The following is a 23,275-nucleotide window of genomic DNA, read 5'->3' as shown; positions in this document are numbered from 1 at the left end:
TTTATATTCCCTTCCCTGGGTGCTGCTCTAGCCTGTTTGCAAGCCTTTGAAAAATTACTGCCAAGAAACAACAGTAATTGACATATGACTGCTACTTTGTTTCTTCATTATGCAAATACTTTGAAAATTGAAAATACCATGTACAAGCTAAAAATAAATGGACTTGATGATCAAAACCATGCTTTATATGATAAATGCTGATGACATAATGTAAATATTGATTCAAGAGAGGAGGCAATGTTTTCCTTAGATCTAGACACATCATTAGTGTAACAGTTAGGACCAGCCAAACCCCTCATGGATGCCTGTACAGCACACTCTTTTCAACATAAGAGATATCTGCTGCTTTCTTATTGACTTCTCAGCAGCTCTAGAACACCCTTCACACGTGTGAGCTGAGCTCCTTGTGCAGGCTAAGTACAGGTATTGCTGCCTTGTAATTGCAGGCAAAATGTAATTGAACACAGCCCTTCATAAGACTCTTAAACACCCACTCATGCAGCCTTCTAAGCATAACTAGACTAAAGGCAATGTTTAACCATAAACACAATTTTACTGGATGGCTTCAAACAATGAAAACAGTTATTTTCAAGCCTCTGTAAATTACTGTAACTCCAGGAAGAGAGATATGCTACGCTTAACCAAAAAATAATCACTCCTCATCAAATGCATGTTTGAAACAGATGAAGTACCACCTCAAAATAACAAAATAATACTTACAATGGCCTTCAAACTCCAATGAACTCTAAGTCTCAACTGAATTCATGCTACTGCATTGTCTCAGCTACTGCTTTTCCCCCTGCTACAGAGATATTATCTTTTTTTATTATAATTAGTGTAAGAACTCTTACCTCTCCAGCTCGTATTCTTTCATTCCTACTTTTACGGCCTTCATTACCTGTAAGATACATATTAGCATGGGACCATGATAGCAGGAGGAAATCTCATATTTATAAATTTATGACTTATGACTATCTCCAGAGAAACCTATATTACAAAAATATCATCTGTACTTCATTTCAATTTACATCAGTAGATGCATCTTAAAACTACACTGGAGTCAAACACTTTAATCTTTAAAAATGCCTGCAGTCTCCAGCAATAAAGCAAGTTTAATTGCCAAACTAGTATATCCTAATGAAGTGCAGCTCCTCAAAATACCAATGTTCAATTGTGAAAGCTGTGGTAACATGGCAGCAAGTTCTTTTGTTCTACTTAGGCAAAACAAAGCTATGTACTGGATTGTCATGGGAGAGTCTTTTTTATACTTTGAAATCTGAATCAATAGAAAACTACTACAGTTAACACCAGTTTACAAGTCATAAATCTGATCCTTGTTCTCAGATTTGCTAAGAAAGTTTTATTCCTTTGTTTCTGTATTATAGAAGTTCTAGGCAGCTGCTCTACAGAAAAAAATACTCTTAGATGTGATAAGATTACTCAAGGATGACAAAAAAACAAGTAATATGAATGCAAAATTACTATCCTTTGAGTTTTCAATCTTGCAATATTCACTTCAGAACATTTTTACCCTTCATAGTTTGGATATCTGAGGAGCAGGAGCCAAGACAACAGCTGAGTCAGTTATCTCATCAGCCAGTTTTACCTAAGCTCCCGCTGGTTATCACCAGTCTCAGAGCTCAGGGGCAGATGTGCATCACTGTGTGGAGCACAGGACTGACACCCAGGCTGATTTTGCCACGACCACCAGGAGAGGTGCAGCTCCCCACGTGTGGTGCCAGGTCCAGCCCTGCTGAGAGCCTGGGCTTGTCATTGCCACACTGGGATGGCAACCCAACAGCAGGGCCCAGCACTGCCCCAGGGACACACCCAGCTCTCAGGAGCACCCCGAGGAATCCTTTCCCTGTGCTACACTGTGCAGGGAAAGACTTCCCCAGTCCATCAGGATCTGGGGACAGTTACCTGCTAGTTAAGCTTTTCAGAGCTGCACATGGGCCTGAATAATCTTGATCTTTTATTTCTCTATCATTATACAGGTATTTGGGCACACAGAACAGAGAGACTGCAAGCAGGTCACCTTCTGCTGAGGTGAGCTCTTACCCAAACCCACACTTCATTTCTCACACATCACAAACGCACCAGTGAGTTCAAGGACAATGCAAGGTATATTACTGGGCTGTAATAGGAGGGATATTATCCTCTTATTTCTACCCAGCCTTTCCATTATTTTATTACTAAGCAATTCTGGGTTGCTGGGGACATTTTCTGAGTACCAGTGCTATACTAAGAGCAAAAATTATTAACAGTAAAGGATCCATTACCTCTTTATGAGCTTCACTGGAGATTTTATTGGTGTAGCGCAGAACTTCCAACTCCATGTCTGTCTTAATGACACGACTTAAAGAGAAGAACAACAGATATCATGTTAGACTGCAACTTCACAGCTAAAGAATGCAAAATGAAAAAACCCTGGAAATAATATGCATCACCTATAATAAGATTAGATCAAGTACACCTCAAGAGCACACAGCTATTACAGTATTCATGACAGCAAGGTATTGTTGGCATTGATTCAGCATTAGCAAAACAATCTTACAAAGGCAAGTCACAAGAATTTCAAATATCAGCCTGCCCCATTTAATACTTATAAACAAGTGATTCAACCAATGTTTTTTCAAGTCATTCTACAATACATTAGGAACAAAACCAATGCAATTCTGCATTTGTCATAACTCTAACACTACTTCGAATGGAACATTTCTACAAGCATGCTCAATTTCCTTTTAAACACAATTTGAAACTATTTTACATATTTAAATTCCCAGAGCTCTAGAATCTCTCTTCAGCACAATCCCTACTCCCACCTATTTGCAAGACCTTAAAAGGTAGGCAAGGGGTGGTGTGAAAAAATGCTATATTTGTTTGGTATTCAAAAACCCAAACCACGAATTCAGAAACCACAGCAGCAGTAATTACAGCCACAATGTCCATTCTTTCACATGCTCCTGCAGGAAGATAAAAAACATAAAACCCCAAACAAATCAACACCCTATAAACCCCATCCTACTCTTTGTGCCTTATGAGATACAGAATTCATTATGTTTCTGAGCCCTGATACTCTCTTCTAAACTCATGTAAAAAATGCAGTTTAACTCTTCTCTACATGTATTTCCATCATGTATTTCAAATAAAAGCAGCTATTGAGTGTGACATGCAGAGTGAAGCAGACACAGTTCCATAACCTCTATTAAACACCACACACTCCTTCCACTGTTACACAAACTGAATTCCTAGTATTTTTCATGCCCATCTCAAAGGCAGCTGTGAAGTACATACTTACTGTTTACAAAGTACAGAACTACATCTATTGAATTGCACGAAAATATTTCAATCATGTTTTTGAGCTGCACTCCAGGGTTTGCAGCAGTTACAAAGAACCATAACTGTTATACTTTCAAACAGCCACCAAGACCCCTCTTTTTATTGTTACATGCTCCTCCTCACACTGCTGTAGAAAACTATTTACTGTATTTCTGCTCTCTAGTTTGTTTTAATGAGTCCAGAAACAGGTTTATCAGCCATCAGTGCCTCTGATGTGAGATTACAGCATTTCCCACAGACTGTGCATTACTACAGCACAGCCACTCCCTTCAAACACAACTCTTCTGGCAAGAGTAAAGGTACCTTTGTAAAATCCTGATATTGATCAGAATGCTTTTACAAACAGAAACACTGTAGAGGGGAGTGGATTGACTTTCTTAATCAAATGAAAGATGGCACAGAATAATCACAATAATCAGAATGAGAAGCACAAGGTTTTAAAATGCACACCCAGGAGAAAAAATTACACTGGGATGGTAAAATTTGCTGACCGTGAGTGAGGAAACAAACTTCCACTCCTGTCTTTCAGCCAAGACATAAAAAAGAGTGGCTCAAATATATTTCAGTTAGAATGAGGCAGCAAAGGCTTATAGATTTTTAAATTTTTAAAAAATCCTATTCTTTGGAAGACTGTATGTGCTAGCAGGGTAATTTAATACTTATTTGATGTGCCTTTATATTACCTTCAGTATACAGTACATATCCATGATCTGCAATTGCCCAAAAAATAGGTTGTTTCATAATTCAGTTGTCTAATCTCTTTGTTGCAATCTGCTAGTAATAAAAGTTAGTAACTGCTCCACAGCAAGTGCAAACAGTGTTAGAAACCATTTCCCTTGTCTTGAGCATAAGGCTTCAGGATCAAGGAATTTGTATTAGACCACAGCTTCTCATGTATCTGTTTGAATACAGAAATTCATGCTCAGCCTCAGACTGACTATTTATGCAATACAACTCCTTCATTTACACAAGGTCAGACACCAAAATACTTTACAGAAAATATTTAGTCATTCTGAAACCAACAAAAACCACTACCCCAAGGAGTGAAGGAGAGGGAGGATTGTGCAGGGAACAGGATCAGCTTCACCCTACACCAGACACTGGGCTCCAGGGTTACAGCGGCACTGTTGATGAAGCGCCCTCATCATTTCTTGCTAGTAGAAAAGCCTGTATTCCACCACCTTCTCACTGCTTTGACAGTGCAAAAAGCAGCACCCTCCCAAGCCAGGTTTACAGCAGTGGTTGGCACACCAGGGCAATCTTGTGATAAGTGTCCACAGCTCTCATGATGTTTTCCCCCACTTCCAAAATAAGGATAGGAAGAAAATCCCACCTTTTTTCAAGAATGCAAATTTCAACATTCTATTAAAAATAGCTCTTGGACCAGTTACAGCCTCGGCATAAATGCATTCATATTTTAATGGGAAGAAATAATTTCCAGGCTCCAGCTAATACAAATTGCCACAGTGTACAAATTCCACATGTAAGGCACTCTTCAGCTTAGCAGGGGGGCCACTCAGTGCAATCTAATTTAAATAGAAGCACAAGTCTCTGAGTGTCAGGACTGACCTAAAACTTTCACCTTTTTTTCCGCCTTTCATTTTACCAGAGTAAAATTTCATCCTCCTCATTCTCCTTTTATGCACATTTTCTACTTTTATTTTCACTTAGCCATATGAGCAGCTGGTCTTTTCACCCATGTCAGTCATCCAGCAGGACAGAGAAACTTTAATATAAACAACAATCATTTCAATCTTGAAAGTGCATTTTGGCATTTTGAATGTCTGGATACCAAATTACTTGCATGACCTAATCAAGTGGTCAAGAGCATATGGAATTTGAGGCAATTATGAGGCTGAAACTCACATAACTCAACTCTATTTTCCTAAACCAGTACTCTCCTCAAAGACACATAAATTGTTTCTCTATGTGCATTCTGTAGCTGTGATAATACTGCCAGAAGTATTTATTTCTAGTTATCAGATGAGTGCTTTATCAGCTGGCTTGTTTTGCTGTTTTTAGTACATGTGTGCAACTTTATGTCCCCTTTCTGTGACATACATGGAAAACACCTGGGAATGTCCACTTCTCCTTTTCCTTCTGGAAATATTAGATTTACATATCACTTAATATATAAGGATGATGTCCACTGGGGCAGACTTCACAGGCCTGCCTTATTTTTACCCTTTCTCACCTATGCTGTTACCTTTCCACATTTTATTTATAGAAATTTCTCTATCACAGTTGATACATTTATGTTCTTCTGCAACGCATAAAAACTTGCTAACTGAACTAGCATCAAACCCAGCAAACACAGCAATGCACATATGCAAAGGAGAGGCATCACAGTACAATTCTGAAAGACAGGTGCATGAACACCAAAGACAGGAGTTCAAAAAAATGTTAAGAGGTATAGAGCACAGATAGAAAAACCTCTGAAAACACAAAAAGCAAATGCACATTTTTACGATATTAACATACAGATCAGTTTTCACAAATAAATACTTATAGCTTTCCATCAAAATAATGCAAAATACACAACATATGAAATCTTCCACATAAAACTATCAAACCCTATTTTCACTGAGTTTACAGGGAAATACAGTATATACAGGCACAAAGAGAGCTGCAAATTACTAAATGTTTACTTTTAGCAACAACATAATTATGATAGACATTGGCAAATTACAGGAACAAAAGACCATGTGGCTAAGTGTTGGTGTCAGAAAATCTTCTGATTGCTAAGGAGATAATTTAAACTAATTTGAATTCTTTCTTCTGTTAAATGACATTTTATTTTCAAAACACTGGAATCAATACCTAGCATAGCCATTCACTATGTAATTTAAAATGGAAGCCTTTAAATTTAAAATGAAAGTTTTAAAATTTGTTTGGAAATGCACCCACTCAATAAACAACAACAAAAAAAAATTAAAATCCCATCTGCAAACTGCTGAAATCCAGTGTAAGGTTGAATTGTTCTATTTTATCTTAAGCTCCATACCGAGTCAGAAAATGATGAGATCTTGAAAAAGTAAGCAAGAGATGCAACAGATCTTTAACCAGAAACACTTTGTCTCTTGTCATTTTTTCTGCAGTTTATTAGAAGACTGTATAATACTAGAGTTGCCTGTTGTAGCTCCCAGTTCCCCCTGGCTGGTTCAGAAAGCTCAGCCATTTCATCTCTAGCTGGCAGCTTGACAGCATGGCATAGACCAAAGTTTTTCTGACAAGTACCATGTAAAACAGTGTAGTTCAGAGCTTGCCAAATATGAAATGAAATGCATCTCTGAAAGGAGATGATTCAAAGGATGCAATTTCCTACCCTAGAATATAACCCACAAGAATTCATCTTCCTAAAAGAAAAATACTGTTAACTCTAAAAATATTGCTTTCCAAAGAAACTTTCTTGGCTGGTAACTTGACATCCCAAGGAGATTTCTACTTTTGTAATCTTTAATATACATGACCTGTCATTCATATGTTAATTTCACCAGACACTTAAATCCTAACAACCATCTTTAACATACTTCTGACTTAAAATGAAAGCCACCAAACTCAGCAAAACATTTAAAAACATCTCTGAATACAAATCTGAATGTTTTCTTTATTTAGAATTCACTTTCCTGGAAAGCCAGGTGTAGAGAAGGTGCATACCAAGCATCCCTCCTCCATAAGACTGTAGGAAGAACTAAATCAGAATTCCAGGCTGCCACTCACAATTCACTGAAGAGATTATTCCACCCCAGCTCCCTTCTACTGCCTCAATGCTCCACCTCTCTCAGTACAACCTCCAGGGCACTGACTTTATGTTTGTCCTTACCTGAGCTTCCTAGAGATGATTTAATCACCCTTTAACTGAAACCACAGAGGGGAAAAGCTTATGGCACCTCGGTAAGGTGGATGGAAACAACCTGAAAGCCACCTTGGGAAAAAGTCTGTAGCCCTACTCCAAAGCCTTCTGCAGCTAAAATTGCCATCTCTGTCCCTGTTGTCCTGCTGTGTCTTCAGTGCAAAGCTTGGAAGTCAGACAGGCCCTCTCCTTGTCCTCTTCCTGACCCCTCTTGAGCTCAGAAATCAAGCCCATAACATAACTTCTCTGTTTAGGAAAAGGAATGGCACAAATTCGAGAAGGACAGAATAGGCAAGATCTAAAGGTCAGTTCCACTGACACTCACCAGCAGGAGCAATGAGTCCACTACCATAGCTCCAGGCCCACCCAGGGATGGAACAATGTCTACACAAAGTCTCCCCACTTCCCTTTCACAGCTTTATGTCCTGCTGAGCAATGAAAAATATCTGCCACAACACATAATGACCATTTAACAATTCTAAATGTTCTGAAATCACTGATAATCAGATAATATCTCCACAGCTTTCAAGTTGGCAATTAGCTGTAGATGGAGACAGCAGAAGATGGTTCTCAGCATATGTGCTGAAAATAAGCATTAAAAAGCATAATATGTAGTAGCATGCAATACAATACTCTGCAACAGTGGTAGTCAGAGGGTGCACCTGTGTTTTGTATTTTAAGCTTATCTGTCTTAACTAAGGATTTGCTTCCTCATTTCTAGATTAATGAACAAAAAAAAAAGCTTAGATGAAACCTAATTCATTAGCAAAAATCCACTACTATGTACTTTCATCTATTACTACGTTTCTTCAGTAATTTTCTAAATGGAAAACTAGAGAGCCTTAGTTAAGGAATAATCCTATGGAAAAAATCAGCAATGTTGGCCAAAAGAGGAAAACTAATAAAATGGAGCATCTTTGCACTTAGTCACACATCTCGTTTGTTTCAGATAGGCAACAGCAGAATTCCCCAAGAATTACAAACTACAGTTATATGAATAATAATTCAACAAATTAAGGCTGTTAAAAGAAATCCTGGTGAAGAAATAACACCTAATTAAATACTACTTGTTTAGACAGAGTTTTGATCTATGTTTGATTTCTGTTGTTAGAACATAAATTATCCTTAGTTCTTTTCCCAGTCATACAAATTTGTATTTACAGAAATGTGTCTTTAACACATCCTAGAGAAATGTGGATCCAAATACAATGCTTAATAATGTTATATAAATTCTTTGGTTTTCGATGCTGTTACCTTGCCCTATTATTATGTTTGTCCATTACTTCCAGTCCATAACATGAAATCAATTTAAAATTAAAACTCCTGTAATAAAGTAGGAGGCTTCTGCTGAGGGAACCTCTCTAAAGCAATGGTACAGTATACATATGTTCAACATTACTCAAAAAGAAAGATTTTATGTTACTCACCATTCTGCAATTTCAGGATGAAGAATTGTGTTGTTCACATTAAATCTAAAAAAACCCAAAGACACTAATATTAAAAAGCAGCCAGGCTCAACAGCAGAGACTTCATACTCTTTTTTTTTTTTTTAATCGTGTTTTCTCTAAGGAAGTAAAGTAAAAACAAGTATTGTATGGGAATTCAATAGTGAACCCAGTGAGAATAAGGCATTTCATTTTGAAATACATGAGACTAAAGCATATACATAATTTTAAGAATGTGCAGAAGCCAGTGTAACAGTATGCTTGAGACATGCTTATCACACTTCTTTTGACAACAATAAAATGCTAGGTTATTAGTTCACTGTTGTGACTGTGGGGTGGACCAGACTGACCTCCAGGCATTCATTCCAAATTATTCTGTGATTTTTACTTTGTTCCTCGAACACCCTTCAATGAAATTAAACCCAGCAAATTGCAGATTTCATCCTTTGTTTCATGCCTTTCCACTTCTGTGAAGGTGGCCATGTGATAAAAAGCTTGCTTAGAGGATGGTGAAAAGGAAAATGACCTCTCTGTGTCTTTTCTAATCTACAGAAGAGGCAAAGCAGAAGCTCCCAACTCACCTTGGCCTCTGACATTTCTCTATTTTTCTGTTTATTTTCTACATGAACAGTTCATGTATTCTTGGAATGATTTTGAGGCTCTCTAAACAATAACACTACAGTGGCAAATAGAGTAAGCAGCTGAGTAATTAGGTGGAACATAAATGGATTTTCAAGCATTGTTAGAGGGTTTTTTTGCTTACAATTTAAATGCTCTGCATCAAATATATTTTTGTCTGCCCAGGACTGTTAGCTCTCCAGTTCGGGTATTTAAGAGAATTAAAATGCTACAACCTCCCAACAGTTCTTCAAAAGAATGTTATGAGGCAACAGTTCATTTTCCCACATTTTTGAAGGAAAAAATTAAATCCATTCCAGGTTATTAACCATTCTTTATACCTCAGAAGAGACCAATGAAAGCACAAACCCAATTTTTAAAAATTACTTAGAAGTCACTTTTAATTATGTAATGTGTCCCGAGAAAGAAGAAAAAAAATCCCTATGTTTCTTTTTCAGAAACAGATGCTCATAAACTTATAAAACCCTAATAAGGAGAAGGCTAGTAGCTCAAACCAAAAACTCTTTACAACATTCAACAAGGACAAGCTGTATGGTATTCAATATTATGGGTATTGATGGGAAATCACTGTAAAAACAACTCAAGACAAAAAGCCACCCACCAGTCACAGGATAGTGCACCACTATATAGCAAAATTAGTCACTTGGAAACAACAAAGTATCAAAAGGGCATATTTTCAATTTAATCATCACCATCTCAAATTATCACTTATGTAGACCAATGCAGGAATAATTCTAAAATGGAAGAGACAGTAAAATACATTTTTTTTCAGAAGAAAATATATGAATGACATAGTAAAATCAACCTATGAATATTCTAAGAACCCAAAGCCTGAGCTCCCTGTGTGGCTGGAGAACACCAACTGACACCACTGCAGAAAACCAAGACACAGAATTATGCTACAGCTGTAACAAGAGACACAAAACCTTTCAATAATGTCATCAGTATGTCAGACAGAAAACTGATCAATGAAGGCAGATGTCAGGAGACAGTGCAGCACTGGAGTGTCCAACACCATTCTATGCAAATAGCAGTAAACTATGGTTATTGTGAAGTAACAAAAGAAAATAGAGCACAGGGAAGGGCAGTTACAAAAGGTAGCTGACTTTGATTCTGAAAATGCACATCTCAAAAAACTGAATTGATGACTTTAACCACAAACAAAAATGGATGAAATCAAAATCAAATTAAATGAGCCAAATATGAACCTCACAAAAGAAGATTGTCTCACCCGAGCATTCAGAAAAGGAGGAAAATTGTACACTGGTGTAGAGTTACAGCAGCTCACTGTTTTAGAAAAGCCATTTTAGCTACGATCCCTGGATTTTATCTTTCCTGGCCATGCCTCAGGTTTTAGCTTTTATATTTTTCAGCTTCTGTGCTGCTTTAGTGTGTAGTTCTGAGCTTCCTATTAGGGGATGGTGAGCTCTCTTCACAGAGAAAGGAGACAAAGCAATTCCTTCTCCAGCTGGGGACCAAGGACAAATGATCCAAATCTCATACCCAAGAACACAAACAATGGTGGGCTGAAGAGAGAAAGACAAGAAGGGTGGGACTTGATAAGCCAAAGCTGGAATTGGACAATTCACTCCAACGTGCAGATGGGCCAGAACTGATCAAAGTGAGAGACCTTGTGAGCGGTCGTCCATTCTGGGACCGTTCTGGGTCCATCTTGGGTGTGGGCCTGGCTGGGCTCTTGTGCTGCCCAAGGTGGATCCATTGAGGCCTTTTAGCCAATCCCTGCTTTATTCTGTAACTCTGTCCAGGCTCTGTTCTAGGCCAGCTTTCACAAAGCATCAGGCTCTTCTTGAACTGTCTTTGTGCTGCCAGAAATCCAAGTCTTGCTGGCTGGGACCACCTACTATGTGTCAGTTCTTTAAAATTCTAGTTTGCTGTCAACTGAAGAAGCTCATTAAACACACAGAGAGGCAGCAGGACTGAATCAGGAAGGTGCTGGTGGGTGGAGAAGAGCCAGGAGGTTGTCAGCTGAACAGCAGTTCTCTCACCTGAGAGACAGACTTTCTAATGTAATGCCAGCTAGAAAACAAGATGTTAGACCTCTTAGACACAGCATCAACCCATATGTGCAAGCAAATATATTGTAGGCCACTTTCTCAAGGAAGTCAAAGATTAAGGACAGAACTGTCTCACTCCACCTATTTCATGGCAGCTGTGGGTCCTAGGTGAGTGGCCACAAGGCCACCTGTTTATAAACTGTGAGACCTCAAAGGCTGATGACTCAAATCACTCCTTACTCTTACTTACTGTTGTGGTTTAGGGATAGTATTGTCCAATTTAGTGCTCTTGCTAAAACCACAGCATCACTGCCACTCACTTGCCCCCTTCCCCTCCAACTGGAAGCAGAAAATGCAAAGTTCATGGGCTGAGATAAGACAATTTACTGGAAACAGCAATGAGATAAGAAAACATACAGTAACAATATTAATAACAAAGGGTATAAGACTAACAACTTACATAGGAAAAAAAACCCCAATAATAAAGAAAACACCAGACTGCTCTGCCCAAAATGCTTCTCAACAGGAAGGAACACTCTTCTCTTCCAAAGCGAAAGGGTCCCTTCCTCCTGGCCCCAGCAATGACATGAAGGGGTGTAAACAATGTCTGGGTCCATATCTGTGTGGTCTGTCTATCCTAGATGTCACCCAGGTCAGGAAACTTGGTGTGTTGTCTGCTGGTTGCTGCACCCGGAGCTCACAACTGAGCTCCTGAGCAATTCATACTCACTGTCCTTGGTGGTAATGGCACACAGTGACAGTGTCATTCAGCAACCAGTATTATACAATTCAACATTACAAACTGCTCTCACCCAAAAATCAAATCCCCTCGAGGTGAATATCCTGTTTCCCCACCCCTCTTCATCACCCACCAAGTGCACCCAGGTCCTTGAGCAAAAGCAATCCCATACACGGGTTTGCCTTTGCCTGAGGCAGGACAAATCCACGATGCCTTCCCTGGCACCTTTCTCACATGCATCACAGGGACTTTATCCCCTGCTGAGGCACGTGGAGCTTTGGACTGAGCAGGGCCAGCTCCACTGGCAGAGCCTCTAGTGAAAACTCACCAGGTGGCCTCTGCTGAATGTGGGTCCCAGTGTCCAAGGTCCCAGCCCACTGCTCAGTGTGGTTTTGAACAGCCCACGGCAGCGCTCCCCTTTGCCAGAGGTGGGTCTGTGACAGGAGTATGAAACACCCAGCCAGGCCTGGGCTCTCTGGCCAGGGTGTCCATGAGTCCATTTCTGAAATGAGTCCTACTGCCTGACTCAGCTCTTTCTGGGGTGCCATGTCACCCCAGGATTGTTTTTCAAGGACTGTGTCTCAGGCAGTGGTGTGAGGCAAAGGATTAATCTCCAGCCCCCCAGTGGTGTTTCCACCATTGTCAGCATGCAGAGCTTGCCTTGGTGGCTCTGGCAGGAGCAGGGTGCCATCAATTTGCCAAGGATGCCATCCATTTGCCAGGCCTCCCCTTATTTATATTTGCACCACTGTCCCTCACACCACAGAGGCTTTCCCCCTTTGGCCCTGCGTGACTGCAGTGCACGTTTCAATCATGGATAATCTGGGAGATGGAGTTTGTGGCTAAAGGCACCCCTCGATCACAAACCCCTCTGGATGTTGCATCTTTTCCCCGATGACCTGAGGTGTCATGGGCCCACCAGGCCAGAGGTAACTCAGCCTCACCAGCCCAGATCCACCTGAGCCCTTTAACCTGGCAGCCCAATCCACCTGTGTGCTGCTGTGATGTCCTGCAGCAGCCCTGCAGGAAGGGCTCTGACAGCCGTGTTCCCTACCCAGCACTGGTGCTCTGCCACAGCTCAGCAGCCCTGCTGGGTTTCCCCTCTGCTGCCAAATGCTCTTTTCCCACCGGTCCAGCCACCCCCACTGGGCATTTGCCACCACCCCGAGCCAGGGTAGAGGCAGTTTTGGCCACTTCTCTCTTTCAGCCATCTCCAAGGCCATCTGGAGGCTTTCAGCTCTGCAACCTGACTTGATCCACCTCGTCCCTCAAGAGCTTTTGTGGCTCATGGTGTAGGATTCCATGCAGCAGCTTTCCATTTTCAGTTCTCTCTGTGGCACAGCAGTGAAGAGAGCGCATCGCTTTTCCTTTTCTGCTGGCTGAGTACATGGTGGGGCCTCCTCAGCACGTCACCTTCTCCTCCTCTTATGATGCTAATCTGAAATGTTCACCTTCAGGCCAGTTCCTGGCAACTCTCAAGATCCCTGGGCAATTGGGGTTTCCTATTCAAGGTTGCTGTGTGATCAGAGCCATCCACTCACTGCACACGGCATCAGGGCCAGGATGTGTGGAAGGGACTTCTCTGAAGATGCAGCCCAGCACTGGCACTCAGGATGCCAGAGGAGCTGTGCTTCAGTGCCAAGTGACAAAAAGTAACATCAACCCTTCAGTCTGAGGACTTGCCCACTGGAAACTGGAGCTGCTCTCGTCCTTGACTAATTTCATGTGGTGGCTGCTCCTCCTCTCAACATACCAGCGCTCCCAGGGCAGGGGTGGGGTTTCCATCCCACTTCCTCATGTCCTCTCCGTGATCATGCAGGTTAAACCATAGATTACCTCATGCTGTGTCCCCTCTCTCTCAAGCAAGTCTTGAGACTTGTTCCAAATAACAAGGAACTGCTCTGTACTGGCAGAGCATGGGACACTTCTTTAAATTTTTGGTGATCCTCTTTAAATTGTTGGATATCCTTGGACAGTCTTTCCACAGATGTGATGCAGAACCATGCTCGGTAAGAAATCCTTCATATAGCTTGCATTTAATAACCTAATTATCCACTGACTGTTCTTATTTGATGACTTTGCTGCCAGTGAGCTGGCACACAGTGATGGCATGCTCCATAGGAACTTCTACCACATCCAGATGTCATCTGGATTTACAGGGGACTGTTTTGAATACTTATAGAGTACCTCCAGCACAGATAACTCTCTCAGGTACTGGATACCTTGCTCCATGGCATTCCACTTCTCTCTTTGCATTAGACCATCCTTGAGAGAATACCTTTCCCTCATGCTTGACAGGAGTTGACTCCAGAGACTGAGTTTCTGCTCATTTTCTAATCCCCTGGTCAATTCCATATTCTGGGACAGGGATCCCAGCTTCTTGGCTTCACTCCTTGAATTCATATTGTGGGCCACGATATTCCAGCACTGCAGCAGCTGGGTTACATGGGGCTCTCCCAGCTGGCAGCTGAAATCTTTTTGCACATCTCCCAGCTCACCTGGGGATAGGGATCAGGTGATTATCTCTGGCTCTGCCTTTTCCTCCTGTTGTGAGGACCCTGCTTCCTCTTCATCCCTCACTAAGCAAATGGATTGTCTTGGATTTCTTTTTCTGTACAGATGCAACTGCTCCCAGCACGGGTTGTTCCTCTGGCTCAGCTGCAGTTGGGAGTGCCCACAGCACCTGTTGCTCTGCTTTCCTCCTCCTCCCCTGAGGGTGCTGTCTAGTGTCTGATAAATCACAGCCAGAGCCCAGCATGTTGCATGACTTTGTGCCCTTCTGGAATTGCCACAGCTTTTCTGCTGTCACATATTTTATCACTTTAACAGGGTCCTGTAGCTGTTCAGGGGTGAACTTTCAAACCTTTGGAGCAGAATAGTCCTTCAAAAGTCACCCCATTTTCTTTCTTCAGTGCTCCCACTAGAACCACAGTGTCACTTGCTTCCCCTCCCCCTCCAAGTGAAAGTACAAAAGGCAAAGATGATGGGTTGAGACAAGAATAATTTTCTGGAAACAGCAATGAGATAAGAAAATGAACAGCAACAGCAACAAAATTAATGACAAAAGGTGTAAGTCAAAGAAAATATTTACATGGAAAGCCCTTGACAATAAACAAAATACCGAATGGGACCACTCTGCCCATCACATTTCTCTGCAGGAATGAACACCCTTCTTCTCCAAAGCAAGAGAGTCCCAGCCCCAGCCCTGACATGAGCTGGGACAGAACAACACCTGGGTCCTGGCCGTGCCCCATCCTGGACAGAAAACCAACCCTGTCCTGGCCAGCACCAGGGCACCTACCAGCAAGGCAGCTGAACAAACCAACCACGTCCTGAAAGTTACGTTAAACTCAACAGCTTTTCACCACCAACAGTATGAGTATTCAAATGGTGCTTAATTCACAGAATTTGTGCACAAAACCCTACATAATATCCCCTGACCATGGCCTCCCAGCAAAGTTTTGATCTCACTAGACAGCAAGCAATTTGTTCGTAACAAAACATGTACTATCCTCATGTTAGGAGGATTAGGCAGCGCAATCTAATTCTACATTTTTCTCCAATTTGCAAATTGACAGTACTTAGATTATGAGATATGTGGTCTTGAGGAAGAAAACAAATTGGCATTTGCTACAGTTGCAATCTGGTACATATTAGTGCTCCCATTTAATCAATGCAGAACTAAGAAATGCTACATTTTAAGGCATGTCCAAATTGATTTCATACTGAGTTGTCCTTTCACATGCAAGACAAATTCATTAGTTAAAATAACCCTAGAAATCTACACCTCCCATATAAAAGCTCTGTATAATGAGACTTCTTTTTGTCAGTTTAATGAATACACTGTGTGTGTCTACAGTGATAAAAATCTAAAACATATTGATACACAATGTTAGAATTTTCTTCTCTTCTTCAACATGGAGATTCTTTGTCCTAATGAACTGATTTGGCTATTCATTATGAAAGGAGGAATTCACTGCAAAACTTTAAACATTAGGTACATTGCTTAAACTGTCCATCATTTACCTCAATTGACTCTGAGGGTGAAAAAACCCTGCCAACACAGTGAGCAAAGATTTAGTCAACAGTGCTTTAAAGTATATGGCACATTACTGTTCAACCCTACAGGTTAAAAATACATTTTCTGTATGGTGAGTCACATCCTCTCAAAGCATTTTTACAAGGGCTACATAACTGACAAAATCAGATTAAAGAAAATCCTGCACATTTGAAGAATGTATCCATGAATTAGGGAAAAAAACTGCAAATGCAGAACTGGTCTCTATTAGCAAACAGAAATAGGAATTTCTAGAAAAGAAAACACTGGAACTACATTCGAAATCTGCCTTCTATGCTTCAGCCTTCTGGGGCAAGTGAGCAATCCCCTTCTGTAGGATTCTGAAGAGTTGCAAACAGAGCTGACCTGAGGAGAGTTACTAGGAGCAGCACTAGGACATGGTCCAGGTCTCCTGTTTTAATCCCTGTCCCAGGCTGGTCCCTCAGTGACCCTCTGTTGAGCAGGGAACTTTCTGTGTACCACTGGCCTCTGTTCCCACAGCCTGCAGCAACACACCAGCTTTTCTGAAGGGCAACATGCCTTGCTATATGAGAGAGCTAAACTAATGGAAACCATGAAATAATTCACCACTACAGATTCTATAATCATGATAGAATCAAGTTTGGCTATTGCTAGCATGACAAAAATAACTTCAGAGTGATCCTCAGGGCACAGGAATAACCCATGACCACAGCAGTCATTTTGTCTCAAATTACTATTTATGACAGTAGAAAAATTAACCAAATAGCTTAGGTAATAGTGCTCCAGAAGAAGTTCAAAAGGTTCAAAAGTAAGGCAGGGAAGCAACATTACTAGGGCAAGAAAAAGACAGCTTCTCACAGAAGCAGATGAACAGCCTGCAAAAAGAGTAAGATTGACCTTTTTCAGGAAATTAGACAGTATTTTCATTATTATCCATCATTAAATACCCCCTACAGCCCCCACCCCTACTGGGCAAGGTCAACCTAGGAGAAAAAAAGACATATGGGAGCAAGAGAAACACAAAATGATCCTAGCAAGAAATTAGATCTTAGCCAGGAAGCCAGAAAACAAAACAGGAGATCAGGCATAAAATAGAGTATCATGGCCAGGGCAGAGCCTGGCTGAGCTGAGGACTGAGAGTTCCAGCAAGGCACAGCCAGGAGGGAGCAATTTGAAGGAACACATTGATCTGGGTGTAATCCTCTTGGAAGCAATCAATACATCTGAAATATATCTTTCTATAACAGAAACATTTGCTACAGGAGAGGTGAAGAAACAGGAAAGGAGGAAAGTTGAACTCGTTTTGGGTCTATGTTGAAACCAAATATGAAATGAATTGGTTTATATAGACAGTTACAAAATTCTGAGGCAAGCAGTTTAAAAGGAAGCTCACCCCCTCCTCCAGACCACCAGTTACCCCCTGCACGTGGACCAAGCACGAGCTCACCAGAGCCACCACAGTCCAGGATAAGACACAAAGAGAAAAAGAGAGATCAAAGAAAGACTGGAGTGACAAGTGGTTTGAAGACATGGTCTCTGTCAGAGGGGATTTGATCCAAAAACAATATCAGTGCATGCTCTTCCATACTGTGAGCTTGGGAGGGGAAGGTACCAACTAGACCTGTCAAAGGCAGCAAAATGAATGACCTAGTGCCTAGGGGTGGAGAGGGATGAACATGTGCCAAGTCTCAAAGAGAATTCCCAGCTGGCAAGCCCTGCTGGGAATGGAGAAGCACTCCTCCTGGAGCACACACACAGCATGTTCAGCACCAATTGAGAAGCCAATGCTTAAATATCATTCAGTGTTGTAGGAGACACTCTATTAAAATCTCAAATGAAGTGCTAAATGGAGTGGCTTCCTAACTTAATGTTGACTAGTGAATGGGCTAATGAAACTCTTTAAACTGAGTTTAGTGAAATTCAGGGTAAAAAAGGGGGTTTTTGGTAGTTCAAACATACTTTTGTACATCATTCCAATAAAGAATTGGCAGTGAAGCGAATAACTGTTTGTACTTCATGTGGAAGTGTATCAGATAAAACTGCAGATATTGCTCCACACAGATTTTGGAGTCCACCTGTATGTGGAGAGTGTAAGATGACATCTTGGACAAAGCTACAGAACTCACACTGGCTGTAACAGCAGGGAGGACACCAAACACTCGTTAGAAGCGACCTGCATGTATTGTGGCATACCTATTGGGCAGCAAAAGCTGTCTAAATACCTGGCACCTTGTTCCCAATATCCCTGACAGAACCATTAAACTGCCATTTAGGATACAGAGGGGAGAACTAATTATGAAATCAGATTCCAGATTTCAGATTGCTTGACACAAAGAAACAATCCCAGCAGAAAGCATGCTCAGAATATACAAATGAATGCCCAGGCTCACAGCAAATTCTGTGCCCTACCATCCTCTCTGTAGAATTAACATGCTGCTGACAGAGGAAAATGGAAAAAAATACAATGAGGTGCCTGGGAGTCAATGATCAACATCTCAGCACAACTGCTTATTTTAACAGGCTTTTTAGTGATGGGCGTCTGTTTCTTTTTTGCCATACACTTGAGCTAAAAACAGAAAATTATCTTCTTTAAAAGATATCGTAACAGAACAAAAGTTGTATTTCATTAAAAATTGAGGCCAACAACCTCACAGACCAGAGCAAGCTGCAATGTATTTCTATTTGCTGCCCTATCAAAATACTGCATGCAAGAAGACATTTTCACCTCACTAGTAGCCACATTTCATAAAAGGACAGCATTAAGGGACACTAAAAGCTCACATCTAGACAGAGAAATGATTATTCCTTTTTTATGTGATTTGTGAATTTATTTTATACCTGCAATGTAACATTTTTTCAGAAGACTGTGCATTACCAGAATCCATAATACCTAGATTAATAATGTACAAGGAACTTAGTAAGAGAAAGAGACTACTCTTAAAGATTAATTTTTCTTCAATCTGAAAAACAAATATTCCAATCCCAAAAGTGGAAATGGATATATGAGGATGGGTATAAGCACAAAGAGAAAATCTGGATTAATTTAGATGCAAGAGAGATTGCCAAAAAAAACCAATTGTACTTCAAGTCATTAGAAACATTTATCAGAACTTCTTTATTTGGCATCTGATCTGCCATTCAACATCCTTTCATCAAGAAAAAACACAATTTAATTTGAAATTTAAAATTAATTCAACATAACCATTTAACATGTAACAATTAATGTACAAAAAAGCTGTGTCACTTACTGGCTGATCCCCTCAAAGGAAGCTTCTTTGGAGACATTTCCACTATCAGTATTAACACCACGCTGGGAGGAAAAAGATTAAAAAGGACTGTGATTCTGAGCCAAACAAGTATATTTAAAATTTAAATCATGGGGAGAACTTGATTGCAGTAGTATTTGGGAAAACTTACACATAAGTTTACCTGAATAACTATAAATAAAAACCCCCCAGCTGTTTGTTCAAATACAGTCCAATATAAGAAATAATTAGTTCCATAGGAGACCAGCACAGAAATCGGGTCAGGATCTGCTGCTTAGGAACAAGACAAGCTTTGATTTCTAATGTCCTTATGTCTTGAGAGAGAGGTGTGAGACCTCTAATATAATTATAGAGGGCAAGAGAATGAAAAATAGGCAAAGCTTCTTCTAAAGAAATTTAATATTGAAATAAATTGTTATGCCCAGCCTTGGCAATATTACTATTTAAATTTGCTTGCTGCTCCCCTACAGCTTTCTATTCAAGCAAGAGTATTTTGGCTGCTACACAGCAGATGAACACTTCTGACATGTGCCTGGGGAACCCTGCAGAGCAGCAGTTCTGGAACGAGACCACAGGAGGAGAGGACCAGGTTTCCATTCAGCAGCAGTGAAATGCTCTTCCCTTCTCTGAATACTTCACAGCAGTGGGAGGAATGTGAAAGCACCACAGCACCCTCCTCTCAGCCACAAATTATGTGAAAATTCCTGATTACAACAGGATGCTCCCAGAGTGATAACAACTCCATGTGAAAAAGTGCACAGTCAGAAGCACAAGATAGTCAAACATTAAATTTCTCTCATTTCTCTTAAAGAATATGAAATTAAGACATAGGGGCATCTTTTAAGAGTATATGTGTATATACAAATATAAATGAAAGAAAGACTGAAAATTATTTAGGGCCTCTGTTCTTAATGGATAAAGAATTCAGATCTGAGGCCATGTAACTTCCTAAGGAAGGATTTTTTTGTTATGACTTCTGTCTGGTCTCTATCATGGGAAAACAAGAAATTCAGAAGCTGCAACTGCATCTGCTGTAATGTAAGGGAAAGCTCAGAGTCAGCAAATAAATTTTATAAATATTAGAGACAATAAAACAGATAGTAGGAGTTTACAAAACACCTGTAAAGCAGGGGAGCAGCTGGGAGAGAGGTGATGGGAAAGAGAAACTTGCAGTCTTCACTTCCACTCATTCATGCTTCTTCCCAAGAAATAAGCAAGCACCACTCAAAATACTTAGCAAACATTTGATATTGCCTCACTCCTCCCAGAACCTGTTCTTACTAAACCACTCTATGCAGAAAAAGTATTTTCTGAATCCTTGTGGGATTGCCACAGAAAGGCCCAAACATGCTCATGACATGGCCAGAACAGCATGAAAGGAAAAAGGAGTTTGGAGTCAGTGAAGGTAGGCTGGAGGCCAGCATGGTCTCCAGGCTTGTCATGTTTTACCAGAAATCCGATACAGCTTTTGGCAGACAGAATGCAGATGGGATAAGGCCAGAGGCTAAAAATCTTGAAACCATGGAGGGGCTAGAAGACTAGATTGTTCTACACAAGTGGCCTCCAATTTGGTGTAAGATGGGGAGGAAAAAACAGAGAATGACAGTGCAAAGAAATGCTGCATAAACTGGTATCCTTATTGAAGAAATATAGTACTTTCCAAATATGACTTACCAAAGTGAGAAGTACAGCAGGTTTCTTCGAAGCCAATACACTGGATAACTAAAAAGAGGGTTTAGATGACTGTTATTTGTCTTTTTTTTCTTCCATATAACCACATTGATACCAATTTCATCAATATTCACTGTATATAAAGTAAATGAGCTGCAAAGACATAAATGTTCCTTTGCTACCTTTCAGATATTGTAGCATTACCTGAGACATGCAACAAGAGATAGCAGAATACAAAATATTGACAGTGATCAAGTTCATTGTGTCATTTAAAGACATAAATAACAATTATAACTCATGTCTATTGTCATCATTAGGAAGATACAACATAGGAGCCAAAAAATTGTAATGTCACACAGAAATAAAGAACATCAGTGTGCTCTACCCTGCACATATCTGCATTAATATTATTATGCTACAATGTGCTAAATGCTTAGCCAAGAATGTTTACTTTTCTTCTCATTGGGTCACTTCTACTAACCAATCATTTTATTAGGCTCCTTCAAACATTCACAAACAGAACAAAATCACTGGACCTGTAGAGTGCTGGGCTTTCAGAGCAGCTGCAGAAGGGTGGGTGCTAGATTACACACATCACAAGGCACTGAACACATCACCTAGCTTCATGGAGCAATATTCTATCAACTTTAAACCACCTTAATAGTACACTACTAACATCAACAAAAGAAGGTATATGACAGTGAATCTCAAAAAATCGATTCCACCCTTTATTTTTTTCATTTCTTAATCCCATCAAATATCAGGATAACACGCTTACACATGTTGGTCATTCATTGATGTAAAGCTATTCTATAAAAAAGGCCCCTGGTGTCCTGATGGTGGAAAGCCAATTCCTTGGCAAAAAAGGCAAAAGCTGAAGGAACCATTGAGGGCTGAACAGTTATGCTGCAAGCTTCAACAGCTTCCCACTTCAATACATGCAGTCCAGGTCAAAAGCAGCCTTCATTTTTAAATTTATTTACTGGTCCACATAAAGAGCTCTTTTTCCCATCAATGAAGTTTTTAAGCAGTAAAAAAGCAGAGAACAGAACTGCAATAAAGACATTTGTTGCCAGAAAGTAACCCAAAATGACTAAGATGAATGTGATTTTTAAAAATAAAACATGTATTTTCCATTTGCAATCTTCACCATCTGACAGATGAGCACTGGAGCACCTGAACACTACATGACTCCAACTCACACATGGCAAAAATCAACCTCTCCATAGCTCCCTCCACTCCCAACTTCTGACATATAGATCAAACTTTACTTTGTTGCTGGACTCATTATGAAAATTAAATAAAACCTCCTCACAGCTGATGAGAGCAAAACTTTTAGTCTAGAGAGTCAGAGTTAGTGTTCTATGGGAACAGAAGAATCAGAGGAGTCTTCTTCAAGCTGCTCTCCATGAAAGTCACACACAGGGCTTGGCAGGAATACTGTCCTCACCTGCTGAGCCTTCCTGCCACAGAAACGATTGCTGGCCAGGTGCACAAGTGTACAAACATCTGCTCAGAAATTAAATCAGAAACCTAACTAAGCAGGGCACACTTGCACCCAGTAATGTGAATATATTTGCTTGTTCAAGTAATAGGATGATTCTATAGAAAATAATAGTGAGGGAGGCAGCCTTTCCCAACAGCTTTTTGGAGGCATCAAATGAATGTAGGCTCTGAAGTCTGAGCTAGAATTCCTTGACAGCAATCTCCACAAATCTCCAAGGCATTAAAAAAATGTATTTAGCAACATGTTTTAGTTGGATAAAGCCACACACTGACAGGTCTCATCATGCACAGGACATGTTTATGATACTGCCTTTGGATTAAGAATTATGTTCAGATCAAAAGAGCAGCCTCAAAAAAAATCTGCAAGTGCTAGGGAAGGGAGAGAAGATCCCACCAAGTCAGGAGACATTCAGTAAGAAAGGGACTAAAATTAAGCAAAGTCATTGCCACTCATTGATTTTGTATTCACAGAAAAAAATATTCAGAGACACAGACAACTTACCTCAGTCACATAGTGGGCTTCATCCACAGCATATTTGTTCTTGAAAAATTCAGGGGGATGGATCCTTTGGAAAAAAACAAAAATACACATCTGGGTTTAGCTTTGCTCTTACATTTAATAAGGCCACAGACAAAGAAATAATATTCTCTACTATCACAACAATAATCAGATATGATGAATGTTTTACTAATCTTATTTCTCAAAATAGGAGATTACACAGAAAGTTGCCACAGCTACAAAAATAAGTGTGCTTTAATC

At 40.3% G+C, this 23,275-nt stretch overlaps 1 protein-coding gene across 6 annotated transcripts in view; it reads right to left on the bottom strand.

Annotated features, from left to right (window-relative positions):
* The window catches only part of PEPD (peptidase D), a 199,672-nt gene that overhangs the window by 100,712 nt on the left and 75,685 nt on the right, over positions 1-23,275 (bottom strand). For all 6 annotated transcript variants that reach the window (XM_085589437.1, XM_085589435.1, XM_085589434.1 and 3 more), the window contains 6 exons: positions 23,018-23,081; positions 21,013-21,060; positions 19,321-19,382; positions 8,623-8,667; positions 2,283-2,358; positions 852-898 (listed from right to left, as the gene is read on the bottom strand). In XM_085589437.1, the coding sequence (XP_085445563.1) occupies positions 852-898; positions 2,283-2,358; positions 8,623-8,667; positions 19,321-19,382; positions 21,013-21,060; positions 23,018-23,081 (342 nt within the window). The remainder of the gene's footprint in view (positions 1-851; positions 899-2,282; positions 2,359-8,622; positions 8,668-19,320; positions 19,383-21,012; positions 21,061-23,017; positions 23,082-23,275) is intronic.

This window comes from Lonchura striata, chromosome 11 (genome assembly GCF_050655825.1).
Source record: "Lonchura striata isolate lonStrDom1 chromosome 11, ASM5065582v1, whole genome shotgun sequence".
Lineage (NCBI taxonomy): Eukaryota > Metazoa > Chordata > Aves > Passeriformes > Estrildidae > Lonchura > Lonchura striata.
The sequence above is the reverse complement of the archived record's forward strand: the minus strand, read 5'-3'. Positions and strand labels throughout refer to the sequence as shown.